Source organism: Phascolarctos cinereus, unplaced genomic scaffold (genome assembly GCF_003287225.1).
Source record: "Phascolarctos cinereus isolate Bilbo 61053 unplaced genomic scaffold, phaCin_HiC Scaffold_4;HRSCAF=312, whole genome shotgun sequence".
NCBI lineage: Eukaryota > Metazoa > Chordata > Mammalia > Diprotodontia > Phascolarctidae > Phascolarctos > Phascolarctos cinereus.
This window is the reverse complement of record NW_027555847.1, coordinates 52,045,997-52,071,470: the sequence shown is the minus strand read 5'-3', so window position 1 is coordinate 52,071,470 and position 25,474 is coordinate 52,045,997. Positions and strand designations below refer to the sequence as shown.

The window sequence follows — 25,474 nt, the reverse complement described above, 5'->3', positions numbered from 1 at the left end:
TCAGCTAAGTAAAATTTTATTACAGTAACATGGCATTAAAAGATTAAATTGAATGCATCTGGAAACTGGAAAAAAAAATTGAACATAACAAATCAACTTACACCAACCTTCTTTGTTCACAACCCCATTCGCTTTGAGTGGGAGGCATTTAATTGTATGGACTTGTGTAGTATGCAGTGAGATACATGCCAACATAAATGCTGCTCATTATGGAGAAAAGGCAACCAAAGAACTCCCAAATTAAAGCTTTTTTCCAACACAATATGATCATATATTATTACTTTCTTCCTTTAAAGTGACCAAAAAATGCTTTCCAGTGTTAAACAAAGCCTGACAAAATGACATACCTGTTTGCCCTAACAACTTTGGTATCTGCACAGCTCAAATACGAAGTTACTTAAAAACAAAATGAGTCTTATATAATTTGATCTGGTCCTATGACTTAGTCATCTATTAAAATGCATCTATGTTATAAAACTGAAATGGCTTAGCACAAGTTAATCACCACCTTTTCAAAACAATCTTTGAAATTACTCAGGTGAACAGCATAGTGTATTATTATTATACTTCATTTTATAAGGCAGATGGCAACTTTCCCTATATGTCCTGTGACTTCTGCATTCTTCTTGCCCTGGGGTAGTATGTGCACATTATCTAAAAATGAACTGATGTTTAGTTGAGGTAACAAGAAAGAATGAATGCCACTTAAAGTAAGGCTATTTCTTCACTGAAATATAAACTGAGGCATTCTAATAGATATCTTCCCAAGAACTACAATGGAAAACCTGTCCTGTGGTGGTAGGCCTAAAACATAAAATGCTCTAAATACATAAAAGTATCTAAGCAATCTTTCTAAACATCTTAAGGCCCTTTAAGGAAAAATAAAAGTTACATAGCTATTCCCTGGTTCACTGGGAAAATATAACTTAAGTTTACCCAAGGGACCAAATCCCTTCTGAGTTTTAGGGATGTCTTTCCTATCAGAATGTTCACTAGCAACATTCCTGTTAAATGAATATATTTAGACCAGTTTGGATGCAGTACCAAACTTGACTTTCGTTCCTATTTCTGAGGTTTTCTATCCATTTCCTCATGCTGGCTCAGACATTTTCAGTGGTGTGAGGCACAGTAAACATAATTTTCAAAGACATGAAGAAAAGCCAGTCTTCATCTTGTATATCCTCAAAACGTTTCTTTTTCATGCTCTAGTTCTGAAGGGTGAATGAACACTTGACTAGTACGTTTGAGAAGATAAACTGCAGCATGAAGACCTCCTATGTTCACCCAGACTGTATGCACCTTCTGCCATACGTGCCCCATTCTGGATAATGCCTGTGTAAACACAGAAAACCACAGCATCCACTTTATTATATTAGCAATACCCTTGCAATCCAAAGAAGTACTAAGGCCCCATCTGTGGGAATTAAAAAACCCACATTCCATCTCAGATAACCAAACTAGGAATACCCCTACAATATAACTTTAACCAAAATGAAGTTTTTCTACTTATATCTAAGGACCCACAGGTGAACAATTTAAAGAATATTACCTTGGCAAAACATTTCCTGTCCTGAGTAAGGAGCACAGCTCGACCTGTCCCAGGTCTACAGACACGGCTCATCTCTTGGAGACAAGACGGATAGAGATTCCAGTTTCTCTTCTTAGATCCTATCCTACAAAACAGTCAAGGTCAAGGACCAACATTCCACTTCACAGCAGATAAAAATAAAACAAAACAAAACAGTCAGTCCTATAAGTGATGAGAAGTCACATTCTCACTGCCCTAAAACTAAGCAAAGCAGGGCTCTTTCACATCAGAAGCCAGAGCCATCTCACATGCTAATGTAACTACCAGGGTCAGGGTGCTTAGAAATTGGCTGAATTCTGAAACACTTTCATATTTAAAAAAAAAAAGAGATTACTTGGAGATGAATATGTTAACAGCTGTACAACTTAATGTAATGAGCAATCAGAACAAAGGAGTCTCAGAAGCTAAATGACAGAAAGATACTATTCTGAAGCACCCAGAGAATAAAACAAAAATTATCATTTGGACCAAGAAGTCCATACCACAATGGGCATTCTACAATTTCTTCTGCACAACTCCTTTCACAAACTCTATTCTGCCACAACTGACAGAGAAAAGATGTGGGGCGGAATTCCTGTACAACGGGCATTGAGGAAAAGGTGGGGTAGCGCTGCTTTTCTACTGTTTCTTTTAATTTCCACTTGCTTTTTCTATCATCACTATGAAACCTCTATTTCTTTGCTCTTTTCTTATATTAGGAGCCATGTTTTACCTGCAAAGTCTTATAAGGCACCTAGATGGGTCAGGTCAGTGGATAGAGTGCTAGTTCTAGAGTCAAGAAGACTTGAGTTCAAATGTGATGTCTGCCACTTACTAGCTCTGTGACCCTGGGCAGATCACTTAACCTCTGTTTGCCTCTACCTCCCAGGATTATTGTGAGGATGAAATGAAATATCTGTAGAGCACTTCGAAAATCTTAAAGCGCTCTATAAATACTAGCTATTATTATCTCCACCAGTATAAGCTTTGTTATTGGTCTTTAATTGCTTACCTCATTAACTCTAAAATGATAAAAAAGAATATCTGTTTTAAATTTAATTTCCCCATGTGGCCTGACAAGAAGGAAGTTTATAATTTTCCTAAATTTCTGAATTATAATCTGAGAGCATACATTTTTTATACAAGAATAAATTACTGCATCTTCCAACTGGAGACCATTCATTTACCATTGTCAGTTCAAGTACAAAAAAGATTATCTCTTCTAGCTTGTCCTTAATTTAGAACAAGTCTTGGGAAATATTGCTGTATTAAAATGACTTATGATTGTTCTTAAAAAAAAAAAGTAATGTGATCCAAGTGTTAGCACCAGAAACTATCTTTCGGTTTTATACAGTCAATAAATTACTGATTTACATGAAAAAGAGCTCTACTGACCAACTGTATTAAGAAAGCATATTTTTTTCTTAGTTGTGGCTGTGAATAAATACAAGAAAAATAACAGAAAACCATTTTCCTTTAGACTTGTGGGTGCTACCTTAAGAACTGAACACAACACTCAGCAACTTTTATATTTATTTCTCATATCCTACCTCTTTCCAAATGGCATATCTGTGACAATAATATCCACAGAACCAGTCCTCAAAGGCAGATTGCAGATATCCCACTGAATAGCATCTATGGGCAGGCCCCAGAATGCTTTGCTGTAGAATGAAATGAAAGATCCTCTAACACAGCTGAAGGTAGGAAATTCAAAATTAAACTGGATTTATATATGGCATGTTTACTGGAAGTGATTTGGAAGTTTTATTTTTACCTTTCTTTAACTTGACTCTTTGTCAGTAATGACAAGATGTTATTTGCTGCTCTTTTCACAGCCAGGGGATTATTATCACCAGCAATATGATAACAATTAGGCCATTCGGCAGCCCCCTAAAACCAAAAGCAAATATTGTAAATTCATAAATGGAAAAGAAATGGGTTAAAGGATAAGCACTTTCAACATTCCAGTCATGTTGTTCAATAAACAAAGCATTACTATTTAGTAGAAATAAAACCTTGTTTAATTCCTCTTCATCTTAATTAGATCAAATACAGTGATGGAAAAGTTTACATTACAAGTATTTGAAAAAGTCCCTATACCATGCCATTTCTTTTTTTGTAGGGTTTGTTAATGCTAACTTACAAACACTGTAAGGATTTCTCTCAAGTAAAAAATCATATTAGAAAAACATGATTACTATATTAGGTTTGACTATGTCAAAGACAACATTTCCCCTCTAGGAAATCAACTTCAGAAGCAGGGTGTGTGTAGTAAACTGCCCTTTCTTTTGTAATCAGTGGTAGAGCCGTCACTCATGAAACTTTCTTGAACCTATTCATGCTTTCAGCATTTACCACTGTGGAGTGGAAAAAGCACTACCCTTGGGATTCATAAGATGGATTTTCAAATCCTGGCTCTGCTACTGCTACTAGTTGCGTGCCTTTGAGTTGGAGAGAGAATTAATGGTGTTACTGGTAAAATGACAGGTTTGGAGGTAGATTCTCTCTAAAGTCACTTTAAGCTTTAAAATTCTGTGACTCATGAGATGTATCATATCATTGCTCATAATATACTTTTAGTAGTTCTAAAAGTTACCTTTTTATATTTTTAAAAGTTACTTTTTTTCAAGCTTCAAAGGCTTTGCCAAAGATGAAGTATTTTAGAAACCATGTGTTATTGACATTATCAGTGGCACCCTTCAGGATTTTATGAACTCAAACCATACCTCTTTTAACCCCTTTACCTTTTTCAAGGATGGAACCCTAAGTTTCTTAGTCTGCCTTTACATGGAATTCCATGAATTTCCTTATCACTTTAGTTGCCTCTTATAGATCTTTCACCATTTCTGTCAAAGGGCAGTGACTAGAGCTATATAGAGTTATTTGAGAGGCTGACACACCATACATAGTTAAATATACTTTTTGATAATGTTTAAAATTTTTTATTTTTGTCTTTAGGAGCTCATGCTTTTAGGAAATCGTCTATAATGATTCACTGCTACCTCTTTTGGATTTTAACAGATAGTTCAGGGCTGACTTTCTTGTAATTATAACCTAGGATACTTCTTAAATGGGTAACGAGTTTCCTACTGACATGTATCTTCCTCCTCATAGCCTTATGTGATTTTCCTGTTGTTGATTCTCAATGGTTGAGATTTTTCCACATGGAAGAATTTACTATTCCCTAAAAACCACAGCATATTATATATATAAAATGCTTTCTCCTAGATAATGTATAAGAATATAAAATGAATGATGAGTCTGACACTGAATAACAAGGGAAACCACATTAATACTACTCTGCTCTGCAAGGTTCCTCACCTTTTCTTCCTAGTTTTTGAGCAAGTTTAACTTTACATGCATTTAATGAGCACCCACTACATATAAAGCATTGTACTACATGCTAGGGATATAATTACAAAAATGAAAAAGTCTTTAAAAAGCTTGTAGCAAGGGGCTAGACAGAACATTAAAAACTCAAATGTTTACAAAAGGTTTCCTGTAGGAAGTGACATACAATGTGAACCTTTAAGGAAGCTAGAAATTCTAAGAGACAGTATGGAGTATATTGCATGCATGGAGACAAACTGGGCACAGGCAAAGAGGTAATAGGATGTTGAGTTTAAGGAACATCAAACATGGGGCAATTTGGCTAGGATACAGCTATATAAAAGGCAAAGATGTAGGGTGCAAAAAGGCTTTTTTAAATACTAACGTGAATGGGGCAGCTAGGTGCTGTAGTGGATAGAGCACCGACCCTGAAGTCAGGAGGACCTGAGTTCAAATCCGGCCTCAGACCCAACACTCGACACCTACTAGCCGTGTGAGCCTGGGAAAGTCACTTAACCCCAATTGCCTTAAAACAAAACAGCCACAAAAACAAAAACCTAAAGTGAAGCATATGTATTGTATCCTAAAGGTGATAAAAAGTTATTGAATATTCTTGAGCAGGACAGTGACATTGTCAAACCTGGTTTAGGAAGAGTATTTTTGTAGCTATGTGGAAGATGGAAGGGATTATCTCTCAAAACATTTCTTCTTCCTTTATTTTATGGTAATTTCATTTTTCCAGAACCTTTTCACATAGAATCTTTCATACAGTCTGATCTAAAACATGTCTAAAGGGTTTCTCCCTTCAAAGAACTCTTAAAGTGTGATCCTCCTGGCTGAAATCATGCCAGCTTTTTCAATAAATAGATTATGCTTATGTGTTCAATGCTATCAATTCTATCACTGTATAAGCTATATAAGTATGAAACTCATAATCAGGGTCTCCTCTGGAGCCATTATTATGCTGGCAGTTTACTAATTCCTTGGCACAGTACTTAAACTAACTTTATATATTTTGGCCAATAGTGCTACAGGTTCCATCTAGAGCTCCTTTCAAACTATAAGGTTGAGTCACTTAGTTTTCTTGATTTATTTATATCTGTATATGATATTCAAAAGTATATGTGTGGTGATGTCATAAACAGAAGAACAAGGAAGAAATTACCTTTCTGATTATTAAAAAAGTTCATGAACATATAAGGGATGGAGTTTCACAGATGGCACAATGTACAATTCTGACTATATAAAATCAACGAGTTTTGCACAAACAAAACCAATGCAGTTAAAACTGAAAAGGAAACAGGAAACTGAGGGAAAAAAATCTTTGCAGCAAGCTTCTTGGATAAACTCATATTTCCAAGATATGAAAGGAACTGATTCAAATGTATAAGAATGAGAGCCATTCCCCAACTGATAAATGGTCAAAGTATATGACCAGGCAGTTTTCAGAGGAAGAAATCCAACCTAGCATTAGCCACAGGAAAAAAATGTTCCAAATAACAAAAAATGCAAAATTAAAACAACTTTGATGTTTCACTTTACTGCCCTTAGCTAAGAAAGTTCACAAAAAAAAGAAAATTATAAATGTTGGAGGCACACTATACATACTGTTCATGGAGGTGTGAGTTGATCCAGTTATTCTGGAAAACAATTTGGAACTATACCCAATAAAAGTGTGTATGTTCTTTGATGGAGCAATACCAATACTAAGTCTATATCCCAAAGAAAGAGGAAAAGGATCCATATTAATGAAAATATTTATAGAAGCTCCTTTTGTGGTTGCAAAGAACTGAAAACTAAGGTTGTGCTTATCAACTAAGGAACGGCCAAACATTACCACACATGAATATAATGTGATGTACTGTGACATAAAAAAATGATTAAAGGTATGCTTTCAAACCTGGGAAGACTTGTATGAACTGATGCAGAGTGAAATGAGCAAAATAAGAACAATTTATACAACAACACTGTAAAAACAAAGAACTCTTCTAAATGCTAAAGTGTAGAATTTGTATTGTACTCTAAGGGAAGAAGTAGTTATTGAATATTCCTGAGGAGAATGACATCATCAAATCTGTGCTTTAGGAAGAGTATTTTAAGAAATTAAGAACTCTAATACAATGACCAAAGTCATTCTTGACCAGTGGTGTCAAATTCAAAATGGAAATGGGGGCCACTAAACCGGACATAAAAGATTTCTATGGGTGCATATTGACTATTTTTACTTATTCTTTTAAATATTTCCCAATTTCATTTTAATCTGGTTCTAGCCACAGTTCAGGGCCACTTCTGGTCAGACACCTCTGCTCTACAGGATCAATGGAACGCATTAGACACCCACCTCTTGGCAGGCAGAGAGGAAAGATAACCTTAGGGCATAAGGAGACAGTTTTTCAACAAGGCCAATGCAAGAATTTGTTTTACTTGACTATGGATTTATGTAATAAGAATTTTGTTTTCCTTTTTTTTTTCCAATGGTGGTGGGAGTGGAAGGGGAGAGAAAACTGAAAAAAGAGAATAAGAATCTTATCTCTTTACCACTATTCAATTCCAAAGCTAGATAAAAGTTATTACCTCTATTGGTATGGCACCTGTTCCACACATTGGATCTACTATAATGTCAGCAGGCTGAGGTGAACAGAGCCTAGAAAAAAGAAGCAAATAGTCTAAGGGAAAAGAATTTTTAAAAAGCAGGGACCTATAAAATGAATCTCTGAAAAGCTACAGTAGCAATACACTAACACTACAACTCTTTTTCTTAAAATTTAAAAAAAATTTTGTACAAAGGAAAGGCTCCAAATGCATTATTTATATTTTATAGATATTTATAGCAATACTCCTGTGGTAGCAAAGAACCAGAAACCACGTCAATGCTCATCAATTGGGGAACTGTGGTATCTGAATATAATGGAACATCACTGTGTTGAGATACAATGAATATAATGAATACTGAGAAGCATGTTAAGACTTACACGAACTGATACAAAGTGAAGTGTGCAGAACCAAATAACAGTACACATGATGACTTGCAACAATGTAAATGAAAAGGACAAGCATTTTAAAACAATCAAAATGCAAAAATTTAAAGAACAAGCTTGGCCTCAAAGAGATATGGAAAGACACCTTCTCTCTCATTGCCCACTCCACCCCCCTTTTGTAAGGGGGGAGGGTCCATAAGTGTAGAATATTGCATATAATGTCAGGTTTTTTATGTTGATTAGTTTTGCTTAATTTTTCTTTTTTAAAAAATCTTTATTGAAAAGAGATAGCTGTCTGGGAGGGGAAGAAGGACAGATACAGGAAAAGCAAAAATATCAATTAAAATATATTACTAAAAATTATGCTTACATTTAACTTTAAAGAAAAAGTGGGTTTATTAGAAAACACTGAGAATTTCTCAGTGAATTTTGTAAAAAACACAAACACAGAAAACTCCTGAAAACAACAAAAATAATCTTACGTTAAAGATGTATTTTTAGAATAATGAAGAAAATTTCAAATGACTATGAACAGACATTAATTAAAGATTCAACAATGCCCTTTAGACAAGGTCTTAATTTAAACATCCAGAACAGGATGAGGATGGTAGAGGGCCCTGAGTCCAAGTCACTTCAATGAACTGGAGATATTTACCTAGTAGAAGAGAAGATTCAGATGGGGCCTGATGACTGTCTTTAAGTATAAGAAGGGTTATCAGTAGAGGAGGGGTTAGCTTTGTTCTGTCTGCCTTCAGGTCAGACCCAGGAGCAATGAGTAGAAGTTGCATAGATGTAAATTTAAAGATGATGTCATGAAAAACTTCTAACAAATAGTTATGTCCAAATGGTATGGCCTGTCCAGAGACATAGTGAGCTCCCCCTTCTTGGAGATGTTCTCTACATGTCCGGTTTTTTATAGTGGGGATTCCTTTCATGCATGGGTTGCATTATACAGCTACTGATCACTTCCAATTCCCAAATCCTACAATTCTGTGACTTTAATGATATACGTGCCTTATCTTAACAGGAGACAGATTACAAATACTTAATGTTTGATGAGTAACGCTTAAGCAGAAGCAGTAGGTGAGCTGATGTGCTTAGAAATATGTCATGTAGCCACACCTTGAAGAACATAGGTTGAAAATTCACAACTGTCAAAGAATCACAAATTAAGCACTACAGAATATGAGGAATGAAGGTGTCTTTACTGAGCAAATGACCCCATTTTTCTGTTGTACAAGCCAAGATCAAATCATGAATTGTACAGCGAGACATGGGCCTCAGTTCTCTAATCATGGAATTAATCTATGAAGAGGTGAGGTAAGAAAGAAAGCAAATATAAGGAAAGGAAAAAGGGAAGGGGGTTACCCACAGGGAAAGAGAGATAGGACTGACCTGAAAATTGGCATGTCCCACATGGAAATGTAGTTAATTAAATAGCTTGCTCTGTTAATCTCAAAGGACCCCACAGGGTTTGTGAAGATCAAATGAGATAGTAAGTGAAAACACTTTGAAAAGTAGAAGTCACTAAGCAAATGAATATTATAATTAATTCTTTCATCATGATCTACTGTCTATAAAGCACTCTATATGCAGTGCTGGCTCAATAGTTAGCACACAATTTAAAAGTCTCTAGTTAAATTATTACTGCACTAAAATAGAAATAAAATAAAATTTACAATAATTTCAAATAAAATCCGTAGTTCTATGCCAATTTTCCAAAAAGAAAACAGGTACTCTTACTCAGTATCTAGATAGATGTGGAAAAATGTATTGTTCCTATCTTATGAAGAAAGTGGTTCATTGACTATTCAGAATTGGAAGTAGTAAATGCTACATTTAAGAAAAGAATATAGATGTTCAGCTTTTAATTGTGCTAGGGCTACTATTATACTATGACTATAATAATTCTCTATTAAAATCTTCTTTTCATGCTTCAGTGTGGTGTAGTAGCAACCATGGCCATAACAGTAGAATACAAATTCTCACAGGTCCTCTCATACTGAAAAGACTTAGTGAACAAACTGCATGTTTGTTGTCCCAGAATCACCTACAGCTCAGAGGCTCTACAGAGTGATGGATTTTTAGCTACAGACACCCTTGCTTTAATGCTGTGTACTCATTAGTGATTCCAGCCCACTGCTGTCACCCTATTTGCATGTCAAACCCACTCACTTACCTGAGCATGCCATAAGCAAGGGTGGATCTTAGAGTTGTAGGACCAAAATGCGTAATATTTCTTCGATGGAGACTCTCTTCTGTCAATGCAATGCCCACAACTATTTCATTATTATGGACATTCAACAGAACCTAGGATAAAGTTCACCAAGATAAATCAATAGGATTTTAAGCATGTTCAAAATGTATACATCAGTGAAACGAGTCCATGTTTCAAATCTCTGTAACTTGGTTAATCTGGAATAGCTGGGAAACTTATGATGCATGATGTTAATGGAGCTAAAAGTATGTGAAGGGACCACTCATAATAATGGTAAACAAAATTTTACAGAACTATATTCTAAATTTTTGAGCCTAAAAGGACACCATCTCAAAATACTCTAAGATGTTTTCTCTCCAGAATATAAGCATTTTGTCTCATTCATCCTCACAGCAGCGCTATGGAAGATGTGGGCCAATTAAACCTAACTCTTGGTTTAACACACCCATGGACTCTATCCACTAATGAAAGTTCTTATAACTCTTAAGTCTGACCTATGGCACTACCTCATTCTTTGGTTCTTTCAGCCTCACCACAAATCAATTAATTCCTTAGACAGCACAGGAATAACAGATTCATAGCTGGAATGAACTTATTTTAAGGCCCACCTCCCTCCCTAATATGTTAGGCCTCTCTATAACATCTCAACAAAGTTTTGTCTCAATACATCCAATGATGGAAACCCACTGCCTCATAAGGTAATTCACTCCATTTTTGGAAAGGCCTAGGTTAGAAAGGCCTTCCTTTTAGTGAGTTGTGATGATTTTAGGTCATGGTGCTTTCCACATCCCAAGAGGTAAGCAGTGATAAAAAGTAACTACTTATATTTACCTAAATAAATAAAATATATTTATAGAAGGAAGTGAGCCTCAGAAATCACTTTTTCACATCCACATAGCAAGGAAGTAGCAGAGGCTACATTTGAATACAGGTCTCCTGAGTTCAAATCCAGTGTTCTTTCCACTATATCTCATGTTGTCTACCTTTAACTTCCATGAATCAGACCTTTTCTGTTCTCTGAATCTAAAAAAATTAAGTCTTCCTCAAATATTTGAAGATAACTATCATGTTCTCAGGAAGTATTCTTGATTGCAGGTTATAAACATTACCTAGTTCCCCATACATGGCATGGCTCTGACACCATCCAGACTGTCACCCACTCCCAGACATCCTTCCAGATTAGCAGTGTCTCTCTTTAAATGTGACAACCAAAACTAAGCACAATGTTCCGAATATGGTTTGACCAGTGTATAGGGGGACTGCTACTTCCCCTGTACTGAATACTGTACTTTTATTAACGTAGCCCAACATTACATTCACTTTGGGGGCACTAACATTAAAATCACTTCTGACTCATACTTAAATTACATAGTTTATGGGATTCTAATTTGGTCATTCAGTGGATTAACCATCTCGTCTACTACAAATTTGATATGCAGATCATATATGTTTTCATCCAAGTTACTGATGAAAATAATAGCTGGCAGTTACACGGTACTTTTACAAAGTACTTTACATAGATTACCTGATTTGATCTTCCTAACAGCCAAGTGAGTGTAAGCATTACTGCCTTCATTTACAAAGAAGGAAGCGGAAGCTTGAGGTGGTGAAACGACTGTCCAACATCACACAGCTAATAAAATGTAGAACCTGGACTTGAACCAGGTCCTCTCATCCAGTTGTGTCAATAAAGGAGGCAACCTGGCATAGTTGAAATACTAGATTATAAGTTAGGAAGCTATTTCTTTCTGGACCTGGCTGTCACTAACTAGTTGTGACATCCCTGGGCCTCCAGTCTTTTCCAACAAAAAAAGGAGTTGAACTAGATGTCCTTTATGGTCCCTTCCAAATCTAACAATTCTATGATTCAAGAACCCTGAATTTTTAAAGCAGCCACAAACCTAAGAGTCCCCGTGCTGTACAACCACAAAAATTACACCCAATCTGCAAAAAAATACATTGTACCTCCACATCAAAGTTGGTCATGTCGGCCTTCCACTTGAAATAATCCTGAACAGCTCCCCCAAAATCTCTTGCTGCTTCATTGGATGTAAAGCAATGGTTTTCGCCTGCCCTGTTGCATGTGACTCGGAACTTGAGCACTTGAGATTCAGTTTCCTCTTTGGGGTTCTCATTAACTCCTTTTTCTTTCTCAATGGCAGATGGTATTTCAGATACTTTTTTATTGTAAGCTAATACGGGGGTTTCACCAATGGTGTCATCTTGGTTTTCAATGGTTTCTAAGACCTCCTCCACACTATGACTGGTGATCTGCTTCTTAGCTCCCATGTCTCCTTGTCCATCATCCACCTTTTCTTTGCTCATGCTATTTTGCTGAGTCAACTTTTTGCGTTTTGTCTTTTTTTTCTTAAAGCTGGTATTGATTTTCCATACTTTTAAAGGGTCTGACCAAGGAAGCTTCCCAGCCAAATCTTCAAAATCCTTCAGAACATCTTCCTTAAAAAAAGAGAAACCAAAATCCAGGCATTTCTTGGGCACTTCCATTTAAGCAACAAGTAAGCGCTATTCCAAGCATTATGTGAAACATAAAATAATCACTGTTCTCAAAGAGCTTATGGTCATTGGGAAAACAAGGTATACATACTTGAAATAACTAAATAACAGTTCAAGGTAGCAGATGATTAATGCCCATATCAATGCCATAAATAGTGTTCTAGGAATTCAGAAGGAGTGATTAATGCTGGCTAGGGTACAGGGAAAGCCTTCTTTGGCAGATGTGAATTTGAGAGGGCCATGAAAAATAGGATAGGATCTAATACTCTGAATTTTAGAAACATGGAATCATTTGGATTATCTAGATTTTTGTAACATATCTAAAGAACAAACTATTGTGAAGTTCTAAGCAAGAGGACCAAGAAAAGAGTTGCAAATAGGGAAGAAGGGAAGGAAAAAGAAGAGAGAGAGGGAAGAGAGGAGGGAGGAAGAAAGGGCAGCTGCCACAGGAAAAAAGACAGCAGAGAATCAGCTCCTTGTGTTCTCCTGAGTATAGCAATGAAGAAATACTATGAGGTAAGATAATTAGGCTAAAACTATAAAAAAAGAGTAATTCAGAAATAACTACACTAGAATCCCAGAAGAGTGAGCAGAACAGCCACCAGAACTCCAATCATGGGCCTAATAAAGGAACTGAAGGAAAAGATAAGTAATGAAATTGCAACTCTTAATAAAAAACCTAAAAGGAAAACCGACACTTTTGAATAGAAGCCTAAAGGCCTTAATGTAGTTACAGACTCCTAGGGAAAAAAAATTTATAGAAATTATGGAATTACAAAATTCACTGATTTGTTAAAAAATATTTGAGTATTGTCAAAAGATAAAATTGGAACAAGTTGTCAGTAACTTAAAGTGCAGTAAATTTTAGTTCCCAGTAGTTCCAAAAAAAGGGCAGGCTATTCAAATTTGCTACCTGAATAATCAGAAACAGTAGATTCCATTGATTAGTATCAAATACTGTCAATTTAGGACCATCTTCAAGATATACCTCCTACAAGAACTTTGGATTACAGATTTTCCTTGTTACCATGACAGATACATCACTATATATACAGGGAGCATGATTTGTCTGTTGTATTAACAGTCTGAATTCTGTTTTAAGTAAAATTCACAGTTAAGATTTTTGCAATTTTTTACAAGTCACAATAATTTTCCCTTCTGTAGTCTTGAAATTTTATCTTGATCCTGATCTGTTCTCCCTTTTCTAATCCAATTTAGAACTTTTCCTGTAGTTACCTATGAGGAAGTTCTCTAAGTTAGCCAAAGCTTCATAGGAATTATAGTGAACTCAGCTTAAATCACAATCTATCTCCTAAGAGTCCAAGCAATTTGTTTTTATTTGCTATGAACTTTGTTTCCCAATGTCCTTACTAAAAGTTGACTTTGGGAACAGAACTGTCAGTAAACCTCAACTTTCTGAATATAATTTAAAAGCCACCATATAATTCCAATTTCTAAATGAACACAGTGATGTCACTGAAGGCATGAACTGAAAAAGACTCCTTAAAAAAAATTTATTTTGGATAACTCACCTTGGTTTCTTTGAATTGATAATCTCTAAACTCCTGAACAACAACAAATAAATTATCAACTGATCTTAGTCCATGAACCTGAAAAATAAATGTTTTAGATTAATTTCTCTGAGTAAGCTTATTTGTTCAAAAAATATTTGCCATGTGCCTACTATGTGCAATGCAATACCAGATGCACAAAGGCAGCTATGAAGTCTTCTTTAGAGGAATTTAGTCTAATGGGGAAGAGATAAGCATCTACACAAATAAGTTTAATGTAAAGCATAATGTAAAAAAAATTAGTAAGTTCAAAATATTATGTAAGCTAAGCTGAACTGTCAACACATCAACGAGATACTATTTCATCAAGGCACAAGTACTGCTTATACAATTCAATAAATGGTTGGTTTGTTTTTTTTAGTAAATGCAGCCAAAAAGCTCATTAGCCTATAACTTGAAATAAGCTCCTCAGAATTTAACTAGACCAGTTCTCTGACAATGCAGAAATGCAATCCAACACCAAGTCCATACTTGAAACCAGAGCTTGCATTCCAATGGCACTGCCTTTGAATTCAATCACCTTCATCGCACCGTAAGGCACTGGATGAGGACAATTCAGTAGAGGAATTATACCTTGTTAAATATAAACAGGTTTGGTGCTTACAAAGCTATCTTCATATCCTCTAACAAAAACTGAAAGATACAACCTAGTTCCCACTTCCTTGGTTACCAAGCTGCTCATACCTTTCCCCAAGGGAAGTTGAGGGTAGGTGGCAGTGGTAGGAAGCTTGACCACTACGAGCAAAGGGTCAGGCTGGAAAAGTCAGGGATGTGGCCTTATTCTCTTCATAATCATCTACAGCAGTATGCAGAGTTTTATGAACTCTCTTAGGTCCACTGTGATTCACAATTGCTTTTTTCAAAAATTCTTCAGTTATCTATCAGAGTCATTAATATATATTATCATTTGTTTCTCCTTTTATACCTGAGAACTAATAATTGTAGTCAGGATAGAGATGAATTCTTGGGCACTACGCTAGACATCTGGAAATGTTTTTAAAGACTTCTGATTTATTTTGAAAACACACTACAGTGGGAAAAATACTGGATTTGGAGTAAGAGGACTTGGGATCGAATCCTAACTCTGCCACTTATTTGTGACATTGGGCAAAATCTGTTAGGTCTCAGTTTTTTTTTATGGGTAAAATGAACTAACTAGATCTCTGATACTGCCTATGTGAACTTGGACATGTAATTTATTTCTGTTGGTCTGTTTCCTCATTTTTAAAATTAGGCAGTAAGACTAGATGGTCTCTAAGGTCCTTTCTAGTTCTATAATCCTATGATTTAAATGAAAGCATTTCCCAGTTTTTATAACCATAAGACTATTGATCTCCTTACTACAAATCAGTACTTAATTCTGAGGGCAGCTAGGTATCATAATGGCTATAGCCCTGGGCTTGGAATTAGGGAAATTCATCTTCATGAGTTCAAATCCAGCCTCAGACCCTTACTAGCTGGGTGACTCTGGGCAAGTCACTTACCCTGTCTCCCTCTAGTTTCTCATCTGTAAAAATAAGCAGGAGAAGCAAATGATGAATCATCCCATTATCCTTGCCAAGAAAACCCCAAATGGGCTCATGAAGAGTTGGATATATTTGAACACCACCACATAATTTTAGGTGAGGCCTAGGCTTGTGATTAAAGAACCCCAAATCAGCAACTATTTTGCAACTTATCGAGAAGTCAGTCACAAGAATTACTTGTCTAGGGTTACATGGTCAGTATGTGTCAGAAGTAGGATTATCACTCCAGGGCACATCCTTTTCTATTTACATTAATCTTTCAAAGAAATAATTTAAAACAAATGACTTAGAACACAAGAAGGATACTGGATGATGGCACATTGGAATACATATTAGTTCAGAAAAGTATTTTAAGTAGTATATATGCAAACCTTAGACAGACTCTCCACTGAAATGTCAAAGTATATCTTGCCTCTGTCTTTGCTGATTCTGGACTGTGAGCCCAGTTTCTCCCTTACTTCATCTGCAGCTGTCTGTTCAAAGCCAGTTGGCACAGTGGCTCCAATGGTAACAGAGAGATACTTAGGACTGTCACTGAGGGAATTTTCTACATTTTCTGGGGCAGGCTTCTGTTTCTCATCAAGGCTCACTTCACTGAGCTGGTCAGAAGCTCCTTCTACTTCAGACATACTGGCACCTCTTCAAACCGTCAATACTGCTCCTCACCAGCTGTGCTGAAAAGAAAAACATTATCTAAAGAGCTGTAAATGCTGCACTGAGTCTCATGGAGGGAGGTGGGGGGAGGGTTAAGACCAGAGGCCATGCACAGAAGGGTAACAGGAGAAGTATTTTTCATCGAGCCAACAACACTATATTTGCAAAACAGTGAGATGGAAAGGAAGTAGTGGAGAGGGGGTGAAAGGCAGAGGCTAAAGGCAGACAGACAAGATACAGGGAAATAGACGTGTAAGCCCTCACTACAAGATTTACGGTTGTTTTGTTGTTTTTTTTTTAACATAATGAATATAACGACAAAATTAGCTTGCAAACAGGGAAACGGGGGGAGGGGACTGGATCCAGATGTAAAAGGAACTACACCAGCTACTTTGGATAGGTCCAAGAATGGGATGAAGGCTTTCCGAAGCGTCCTCCTCAGCAGCACCGGGGGCTGGGCTAGGTGACCGTGAAGATCCCCGCCTCGCACACGGCAAATGGGGGTGGGGACTCAGCGAGGCCCGGCGTGGGGAGCTGCTGCGGCCGGCCCGGGGCACCTCAGGATCAACGGTTGCCGCGCTCCCGCCCCCATCCCCCCCCCAATCTTCCCCTCAGGAGGAAGACTCAGCCGTGGCGGCGAGGCACACCAGTCATTCTTTGCCCCCCTCCCCCCACCGCGCTCCCTTCCGCCTGGAGCCTCTCGCTGCACCACGCAGCGGCGTGACCGCGCCACGCGGCACGGGGAAAGAGAGGCCGACGCGCGTGGGAACCCGCAGCCTAGGCGCCCAGGCCGCTAGGCCTCCCTCCCGCCCTGTTGCTCACTCCACCTCTTTCCAGCCCCGTCTGCCCCGTTGCCGGCTGGTGGCGCATAAACGCCCGACGACCTCCGGAGAATTGCTTCCGGCTAGGCACCGGGTGGAGCAAGAGTGCTTCCTGGTCACGCCGGAAGCGGAAGTTCCGCGTTCTTTCCCGACTTCTCGCATCCGCCCATGCAGGCTTCCGCGTTGTAGCTGGAGTCGAGATTTGCTGGGCTCCGTGGAGGCTCGCAGTGCAGAGGAAGCCCCCGGCTGCGCGCTGTTGCCGGGTCTCGGGGTCATGTGAGCTCAGGAATTTTCTTCACCACCTCCAGGGGGCTTGCGGGGAGCCCGCCACCTTTGGGGGAGCTCCTCTCGCCAAGGAGTTTCCCCTGACGTCGGCCAAAATACGCTTCTTACAGTTTTCGCCCTCTATTTTGTTCTCGGGTCGAACAGAACAAGCCCAGCCATTCTTCCGCATGGCAGCCCTGCAGACACTTCAAGTCAGAGCATCTATTAAGTGCTTGTTAAGTGCCAGATCCTGAGCTAAGCGCTGGGGATGCAGGTACAGCCAAGCAAGAGCGGCCCTGCCCACATAACGGGCCAGACCACACCTGAAGTGGCCAGGGGGGTTTCCGCCTAGTGTAACGGAGGGGGAAGGGCCTCTTGCCTCTCCCCGCCTTCTCCGCAGTGATTCCGGGCGCGCGCTCTCCGGTCCAGGGACCACGGCCTCCTGGGCACTGTGGGAATCGGATACTCCCGTCTCCTGGCTCTGGGGCCTGGAGCCTCTCCTTCTTGCACTCTAGCAGGAGCTTTCTTTAAGTCCAACCTTCAACAGGAAGACGCCTTAATTGTGGTGCCTTCCCGTGGGTGATTATCTCCTACTTATCTTACATGCAGCTTGCATTTTTCATGTTTGCTTGTCTCTCCTTTTACATTGTGAGTTCCATGAGGGCAAGAGCTGTCTTTTGCCTCCTTTTGTATCCCCATCGGGTAGCACTGTACCTGGCACATAGTATTCATTTAATAAATGTTCTTTGATTGATTGAAAAACAGAACCGACCGTTTTGTTTTCTTTGAACCCTTGAAATCCTTTATAGATGGTAGGTTGTATGTCAAGCTATTGCTAGCTTTTCTTTAACAATTTTGTAAGATGGAATGGTCACTTTTCCTAAGGTTCCCATCATTTTTCTACCTAGCAATCTCATGTTGATGAGAATCACAACTGCAATAGAGTTTCCTCTTAATTCCTCCACCTTAAGAAGAATGTCTTTATTGAAGCAACAGAAGAAATAACCAGTTGCTTTGTTTTTGCCAGAGAGAGTCAAATCAGTATATGATCAAATAATTGAAATTTCCCATCACTAATATGTATCATGTTTCTATGACAGGCTTATGATCTGTTTCCCAAATTCAGTATCTATTTCCTTTTTATGTTTAGTTGGTCCATAATGTATGCAGATGACAACGTTGCTTCCATTATGCCTCCATGAGTCTTCACCCAGATGTTCCCCACTTATACTCTTCTGTTCCAGGACTTCCTCATAAGCATATATTCATCCTTTCCCTCCCATTTTACCCACCGCTTTCTTTGAATAATAAAGTATAACCTTCCAGAGCTCTATTCTAGTCATAAGTTTTACCCCTTAAGTCTCAGTGATACCTGTAATACCAAATTTTCCTCCTTTCCTTATCCTCTAGTTCACTTCCTTACCCATATTTTGTGCGTTTGCATGTAGATACCTGAAGCCATAATTTCTGTTTGTTTTTTGGATTTTTTATTCCTGTGAACGTATAGCTGTTGACATTCTTCCCACATTGCAGCTACTTTCTAAAATACATATCTTGTCTGTACATAGGCATAGAGCTCAAAGGATCTTTAGATATCACCTAGTTGAACTTAGTTTTACTGTGACCTGGGAAGATGCTTGGGGGCTTTGACTGGAACCCAAGTTTCTGGATTCCAGTTCAGGGCTCTTCAGGGCTGTGAATTTTCCCAAGTGAATGTTTTGCTATGCCCACATGTGACGCTAATGAATGTTAACAGCTTAGTAGACAAAATGGATGAGTAAGTAACTGTAGTAACTTGCTGATTTCACCTGTCAAACACAGTTTCTTCATTTACAAAAACGGGAATAATAAAATTTGGAATTCTTGTTGTCTCTTGTGAGGCAAGCTACAGGGTTCTTTTGAGCAGTGAATTTCTTCCAGTGAGTAATTTCACTAAAAGCAAATATCCTCTGAAAGTAAAAGTTATTGCTTGGTATGAAGTTCCACATGTTGGACTGAGAGCAGAAGGAGATGGTTAAAGAAAAGATTGAGGGAGGAGAAGGAGGAGTGATAGTGGTATGGAAGGGCAGCTAGGTGGCACAGTAGGTAGAACACTGGGCCTAGAGTCAAGAAGACCTGAGTTCAAATCTGGCCGCAGATACTTACTAGTTGTATGACCCTGAACAATTACCCCTGTTTGCCTCAGTTTCCTCATCTGTCGAATGAGCTAGAGAAGGAAATGGCAAACTAATCTAGTATCTTTGCCAAAAACAGAAAAACCAAAAAACAACCGAATGGAGTCACAAAGAATTGGACATGAGTGAAAAATGACTGAACAACAAAAGGTAGATGAAAATATACAAAAGAACTTGGACTAATAAGGTAGAAAAGAAATTGCAATCAGATAATATATTATTTAGAAATTTTTTAGTAGTTCTATTGTGAAGTATTCAGAATTTGTTGGCTTAAGTGAAACAAGAAGGCCACGTTCTTTGGAAGTACCAAGGATGTGTCCCTTCTAGGGTGTGACAAACTTGGGCAAATCACATGCAATTGTGTGATCTCAATTAAGATCCCTTTGAGAAATTACTAATATAATTAATATGGTGGGAAGAATTTTGTTACACTTTAAGGTTCATTTTAATAATTCCATTTAAGGAGAGATACCGTGGTATAGGCTTTCTTGACTTGAGATTCAGAACATTGACTGTCCAATCCTACATGACCCAGGACTTGGCAAGTCTTAATTTCTAATGAGTGTCTAAATTTCTTCTTGGCTAGGAATAACAGCTATAATGAAATAAAGAGCTCTCTTTTTAGATACCCCAAATGATCCTTATTTGATAATATAAATGTTAATATTAATTAAGTCCCTAATAGTTGTGCACATGAAACCCTTTTTTTTTAAATTTTAAATGGCAACATAGGGCAGAATCTCAGAGTTGTTAGAAAACTCAGTGGTCATGTAGTTCAACCCATTGCCTATTCCCTGCCCTCGCCCCCAACAAAACAAAGCACAGCCCTCTATTGTAGAACATCCCTGATAAATGGCTGTCCAACCTCTTCTCTGAGGACTTTCAGTGAGGAGAAACCAATGGGTTTTTTTTCTGACGTGGATCCTAAATTTCCCTCTTTTTAACTCCACCTAATTCTAGAATTAGTTCTTCTCATTGGGGCCAAACCAATCAGATCCATTCACTCTTGCACAATTGAAGCCTTTCAGATACTTTGAGACTTACCAGCTTCATCTCTTCCAAAGCTCTTACACTTTAATATTAATAAAGATGAATGTTAATACCTGTAAATACCCTAACCTCTCAATTCCCCAGCTTCCTTAAAATCCATGACTTACTTCACCTTAGCTACACATAGGGATGGTCACACATTAGATCTCATTATTACCTACAAATATACCACTTTCCTAATTAAAAACTCCAACATTCCCCTGTCTGATCTGTCGTTCCATATTTTCCTATATGTTACCTTTCCTTGAACTATTCTTTGCCTCTAATTCTTCCATCCTTCAGTACTTTCTGAGATCATTACTTCTAAGGGTCTTCCCCTCCCAGATTGATTTTTTTCTTTCTTTTTTTGACTAGGTAAAGAGACCATTATCTGCCTCATTTCTTACCTAGCCTTAATCACTGAATGGGCATTGCCTCAGTCAAACTGAAACCTGTTCAAGACCTTAGCTTAAAAAAGCCAGGATCTTCCGCTGCATCCAGGGCCGTCTCTAGTCATCTATACCTCGCCACTGGACCCAGATGGCTCTGGAGGACAAAGTGAGGCTGGTGACTTTGCACAGCCCTCCCTCACTTAAATTCAATTCACTTGCATGTCATGGCATCACCTCCCTGCTGTTGTGGTCCTCTTTGAGAATGAAGGACAAACCACAACTTCTGCTCAGGCTTCACTTTCCTCCCTCTCTAATCTCACCTCAATAGTTAGCCATTTCAACTCCAAGCTATCCTCTGCTCTCCCATCCTTTGCTCCCTTGTCCTATCACTGTTCATCTTTTGCCAAATGCAGCCTTGGGTTACTTACCACTATCTATCTTCTCTGTTCCTTTTATTCCTATTCGTGAACTGCTCAATATAGCTGTACGAAGTCTCACCATGGTATTGATTGGATACATTAAGAACTTGATAATATTATCCAACCTTAATCGAATGTTATCCAATCTTCACTACTTATTCCCCAAAGAAGCTGTTCTAGACCTTCTCTTGTCAAACCTCCCACATCTCCTCTTAGTTCTCATGTCTTTACTGAGAAAATTGTGGCCATTCACCCCAGAGCTCCCTTCTCTTTACTTTTCTTCATTTCAAAACCCCTTGACATTATCTGCCACTTTATTCTTCTTTCTCCATTTTTTTTAAAAGAGTGTTAACAGAATTTTAAATGTAGCCCAGACTGAACCTGTCTCTAACCTAGGAATGGCTGGAGGCAAAAAAGAGCAGGTCAGAGGCAGGTGTGCCAGGAATCAAGTAGTGGTTTAATTAATTTCAGAGTGAGGAAGGCAGTTTGCAAACCACGAAGTCCTCCTAGGGAGGGCTTATCTTGCTGAGCAAGGCAATGGTTTACATACATTAAAAAATCACAAGTGAGTTGGACCACGACATAATTATTCTCAAGTTTTGTGTAGCTGTTCCCATGGCATGCTCATTTGTGGACAATGCAGGTGTTTATGGGTCCTGTGGGAAGAGTTCTTACATTGATTATCTCAAATCTGGGGGGTTGTAATTAGATGATTCTTGGGGATTTTGTAATGGCAACAGGTTTTACAATCCTTGATTTGGTTTACTTAATGTGCAGGAATGTGGGAATGGTGAGCGTGTCAAAAGTTGATTAATTACTGTGAACTGCAGTCTGTCTCTGACTTCCAAGCCAGAATCTCCTGGGAAAATGAGAGCTCTAAAATATCTAGATTGTATAATCATTACACATATCATATCACTTAATATGAGAATCACAGATCCCCTGACAAGAGATAACCCTTCTCCTTGCAAGGCCAGTCCCTCTGCATATGCACTTGATTCTATCTTCCTGTCGTCCCTAGAAGACTGCATCCTCAATTCATCATTCTTGCTGGGCCTCAGTCTCTGTCACGGTCTTTCTGTCTCTTTCTCTCTGTCTCTATCCCCCTTCCTCCTTTTCTTTTCTTTCTCTCAAATCTTGAATTGTCTATGGTACTTTTTAGCAAAATGTAGTTTCTCTTTTAATTAAGTTTATTTTTTTTGCCATTGTTTTGTTTAATGCAACGAGTTACATTTGCCTTTTTTGCTTCAGATGAAGCGTATTAGATTTTGCTTTATCCCCTTATTAGAACTCTGTATGCCCTCTTCTGTTTCAAGTATGCTTCATGTAAACAATGTATTATTGGATTCTTCTTTATAATCTATTCTTCTATTCTCCTACGTTTTCTGGGTGAGTTCATTCCATTCACAGTTATGACTATTTTCTATTTTTAATCCATCCTGTTTTCTTACATTTTTCCTTCTCTTTATTTCCCACTTTATAGGGAAGAGAGTTCTGAGAGAGAAGAGCAAATTCAGCATAAGTGTTCTAGGTTTGTTGTAACATGCTTCCTGTTTCTCTTCTCTCTTGCTCACTGAGAGCACAATAAAAGGTTCTTATTTTTTACTTCATCTCTTCCAGGATTTCTAGTTAAACTTGTGCCCAGGCTTTGTTTTCCTTTAAGGATTTGCTTGTAGATATTTTGGACTCATTCTCTTCTGGATATGTTTCTTGAACATCCTTATTACCGTAATAGTTCTTTTTGGTGGCATTCTTTTTATTTGTTTGCTCATTCTTCCAGCCTACTTCTTAACTTCGGGTTTGATGTTATAGCCAGGCTTTGTGTACTTCCAGGGAGGGGAATATCTGGGCTAAGCTTTTATCCTCTTGGGTCCTTCTACTTTCTTGGGGATACTGAATGTTGTGTTATTCCAGGATCTTTGGGACAACTCAGGTCCTGTAAGCTTTCAGTGCTCTAGAACGGTTCTGACCCAGGGCAAAGTCTGATCACTGCCCTCTTGGTCTGAACTCTATAAGTTCCTGACTTGGGTTTGGGGTTTTGTGACAGTCCTGTTGCCTTTACCTTTGGTTGGAAGTTCCAGTAGAGTGCTAGTGGACGTAGTTACTGTCAGCCAACTGGAAAGCTCTGCAAGTTCAGAGTGATAGAACTGAAAGCTTCCCTTTGATCTGGGGAAATGCAGACCTTCCTTTTTCCACTGCAGGCTTCAAACTGGGCTGGAACTAAGACCCTGCTTCACTCCGGGGGGGTTTGTTCCTTGCTCTCAGCCTAGGATTCATGACTTCTCCTCACCCTGGAATGACTCCTTAAGCACAGACCCTGGATATGTGACCTGGAACTGGATCGTGAGCAAGAGAGTCACCACTTGGTACCTATTTCCATGCCCTGCACAAGGTCAGGGCCCTCCCATATGGGTCTGGGACCTCTCCTTGCTCTGGTGCACTGGATCGGTCCTCTTTTCATTCCTATGCACTGTAATGCTGTGTGTGGCATGCCCCTTGCCAGACCTCATCTCCAGGGACCACAGACTTCTCAGTCTGTCTCCCCATGCTGACCTGAGCCAGAAATGTGATTCGCTGTGATTTTCCTTGGATTTCCTAATCAGGACTTGATCTGCTGTTGAATTTTCTAGATCTTTGCGGAGGAGTTGTTTTAGGGGAGCTGGGCTGGACTTCTTGCTACTCTGCCATCTTGGCTTCCAACCTCTCTTTTTACTGGTTTCTTTCCTGCTGCTTGCAAACACACCCAAGTCTTCCTCATCTTAAAAACAAACAAGCAAACAAACAAAAACCTTCCCTAGACCCTGTTGTTGCTGAGTCATTTTTTCCCCCTTTTTTACAAGGTAGTTGGGGTTAAGTGGCTTGCCTAGAATCACACAGCTACTAAGTGTTATATGTCTGAGGCCGGATTTGAACTCAGGTCTTCCTGACTCCAGGGCTGGTGCTCTATTCACTGTGTCACCTACCTGCCCCCTATTGTTCAGTCATTTCAATTGTGTCTGACTGTTTGTGACCCCATTTAGTGTTTTCCTGGCAAAGATGCTGGAGTGGTTTGCCATTTCCTTCTCCAGGTCATTTTACAGATGAGGAAACTGAGGCAAATAGGGTTAAGTAACTTATTCAGGGTCATACAACTAGTAAGTGTCTGAGGCCAGATTTGAACTCAGGTCTTCCTGATGCTAGGCATAGTGCTCTAACCACTTGGCTCTCTAGCTGCCATGTTCCCTAGACTCTGTCCTCCCTTCAATCTATCGTCTTAAATCTCTTCTCCCTTTCTCAACCAAACTCCTTGAAAAAAAGCTCTCCAATTTTGTTACCTGTATTTCCTCCCCCCCCTTCATTCCTCAACCCTTTGCAAGCTGACATCTGACCTCATCACTCAACCGAAACTGCTCTCTTCAAAGCTACTAGTGATTTCTTAATCACCAGATCATGTGGTCTCGTTCCAGTCCTTGTCCTTTTCAGTTTATCTGCTGCACTTGACCCTGCTGACCCTTCTAAAGCTCCTCTCTCCACAGCTTGGGATATAAAATACTTGCAAACATCTCTGTTTGCTATTATCATTATTATAATTTTATCATCGTCATCATTATTATTTTGCTACACTATCTTTCCTGGTTCTCCTCCTACATGATTAATTGCTCTTCAATCCTTGACTCTTTTTAGATGTTGATAATATGACTTGGTTGAGTGCTTTTGGTTTTTTTTTTTGAGGAAGAGGGTACCTGATAGAAAAGATGCTCCCATTCATTATTTAAGGCATAGCTAAAATGTAACCTCTTCCAGGTAAACCTTTTTGAACTCAGAAGTATCAGAAAAGTATTTCCACAATTCTAATCATAAAATATTTAGGTCATCTCATAGGTGCTTGTATTTGCCATGTATGTGTGGTACTGTGTTGTGTGCACACCACTTGAGGGTAGGAGCTTTTATGCTTTTTGTCTTTCTATCTCCAGCACTTAGCACTTTTCCTGGCTATGGAAATGCTTGTTGATTGACTGAGCCTGTTATTCTCAAGAA

The 25,474-nt window shown here is 38.7% G+C and overlaps 1 protein-coding gene across 6 annotated transcripts; it reads right to left on the bottom strand.

Moving 5' to 3' along the window:
* THUMPD3 (THUMP domain 3 tRNA guanosine methyltransferase) lies at window positions 1–17,922 on the bottom strand. Of its 6 annotated transcripts, none has more exons than XM_020973771.2 (10): window positions 17,186–17,922; window positions 16,076–16,378; window positions 14,140–14,217; window positions 12,059–12,550; window positions 10,055–10,185; window positions 7,472–7,541; window positions 3,342–3,457; window positions 3,118–3,228; window positions 1,550–1,673; window positions 1–1,332 (listed from the first exon to the last, which is right to left on the bottom strand). In XM_020973771.2, exons 2-10 carry the CDS (start codon window positions 16,331–16,333, stop codon window positions 1,183–1,185), a joined length of 1,530 nt encoding a protein of 509 aa, XP_020829430.1. In that variant the 5' UTR covers window positions 16,334–16,378; window positions 17,186–17,922; the 3' UTR covers window positions 1–1,182. The 6 variants fall into 6 exon arrangements, with proteins under 6 accessions (XP_020829430.1, XP_020829431.1, XP_020829432.1 ...); XM_020973772.2 differs by having other exon boundaries at window positions 16,076–16,373; XM_020973773.2 differs by lacking the exon at window positions 17,186–17,922 and adding an exon at window positions 16,743–17,171.
* Between the last annotated feature and the right edge of the window lie 7,552 nt (window positions 17,923–25,474).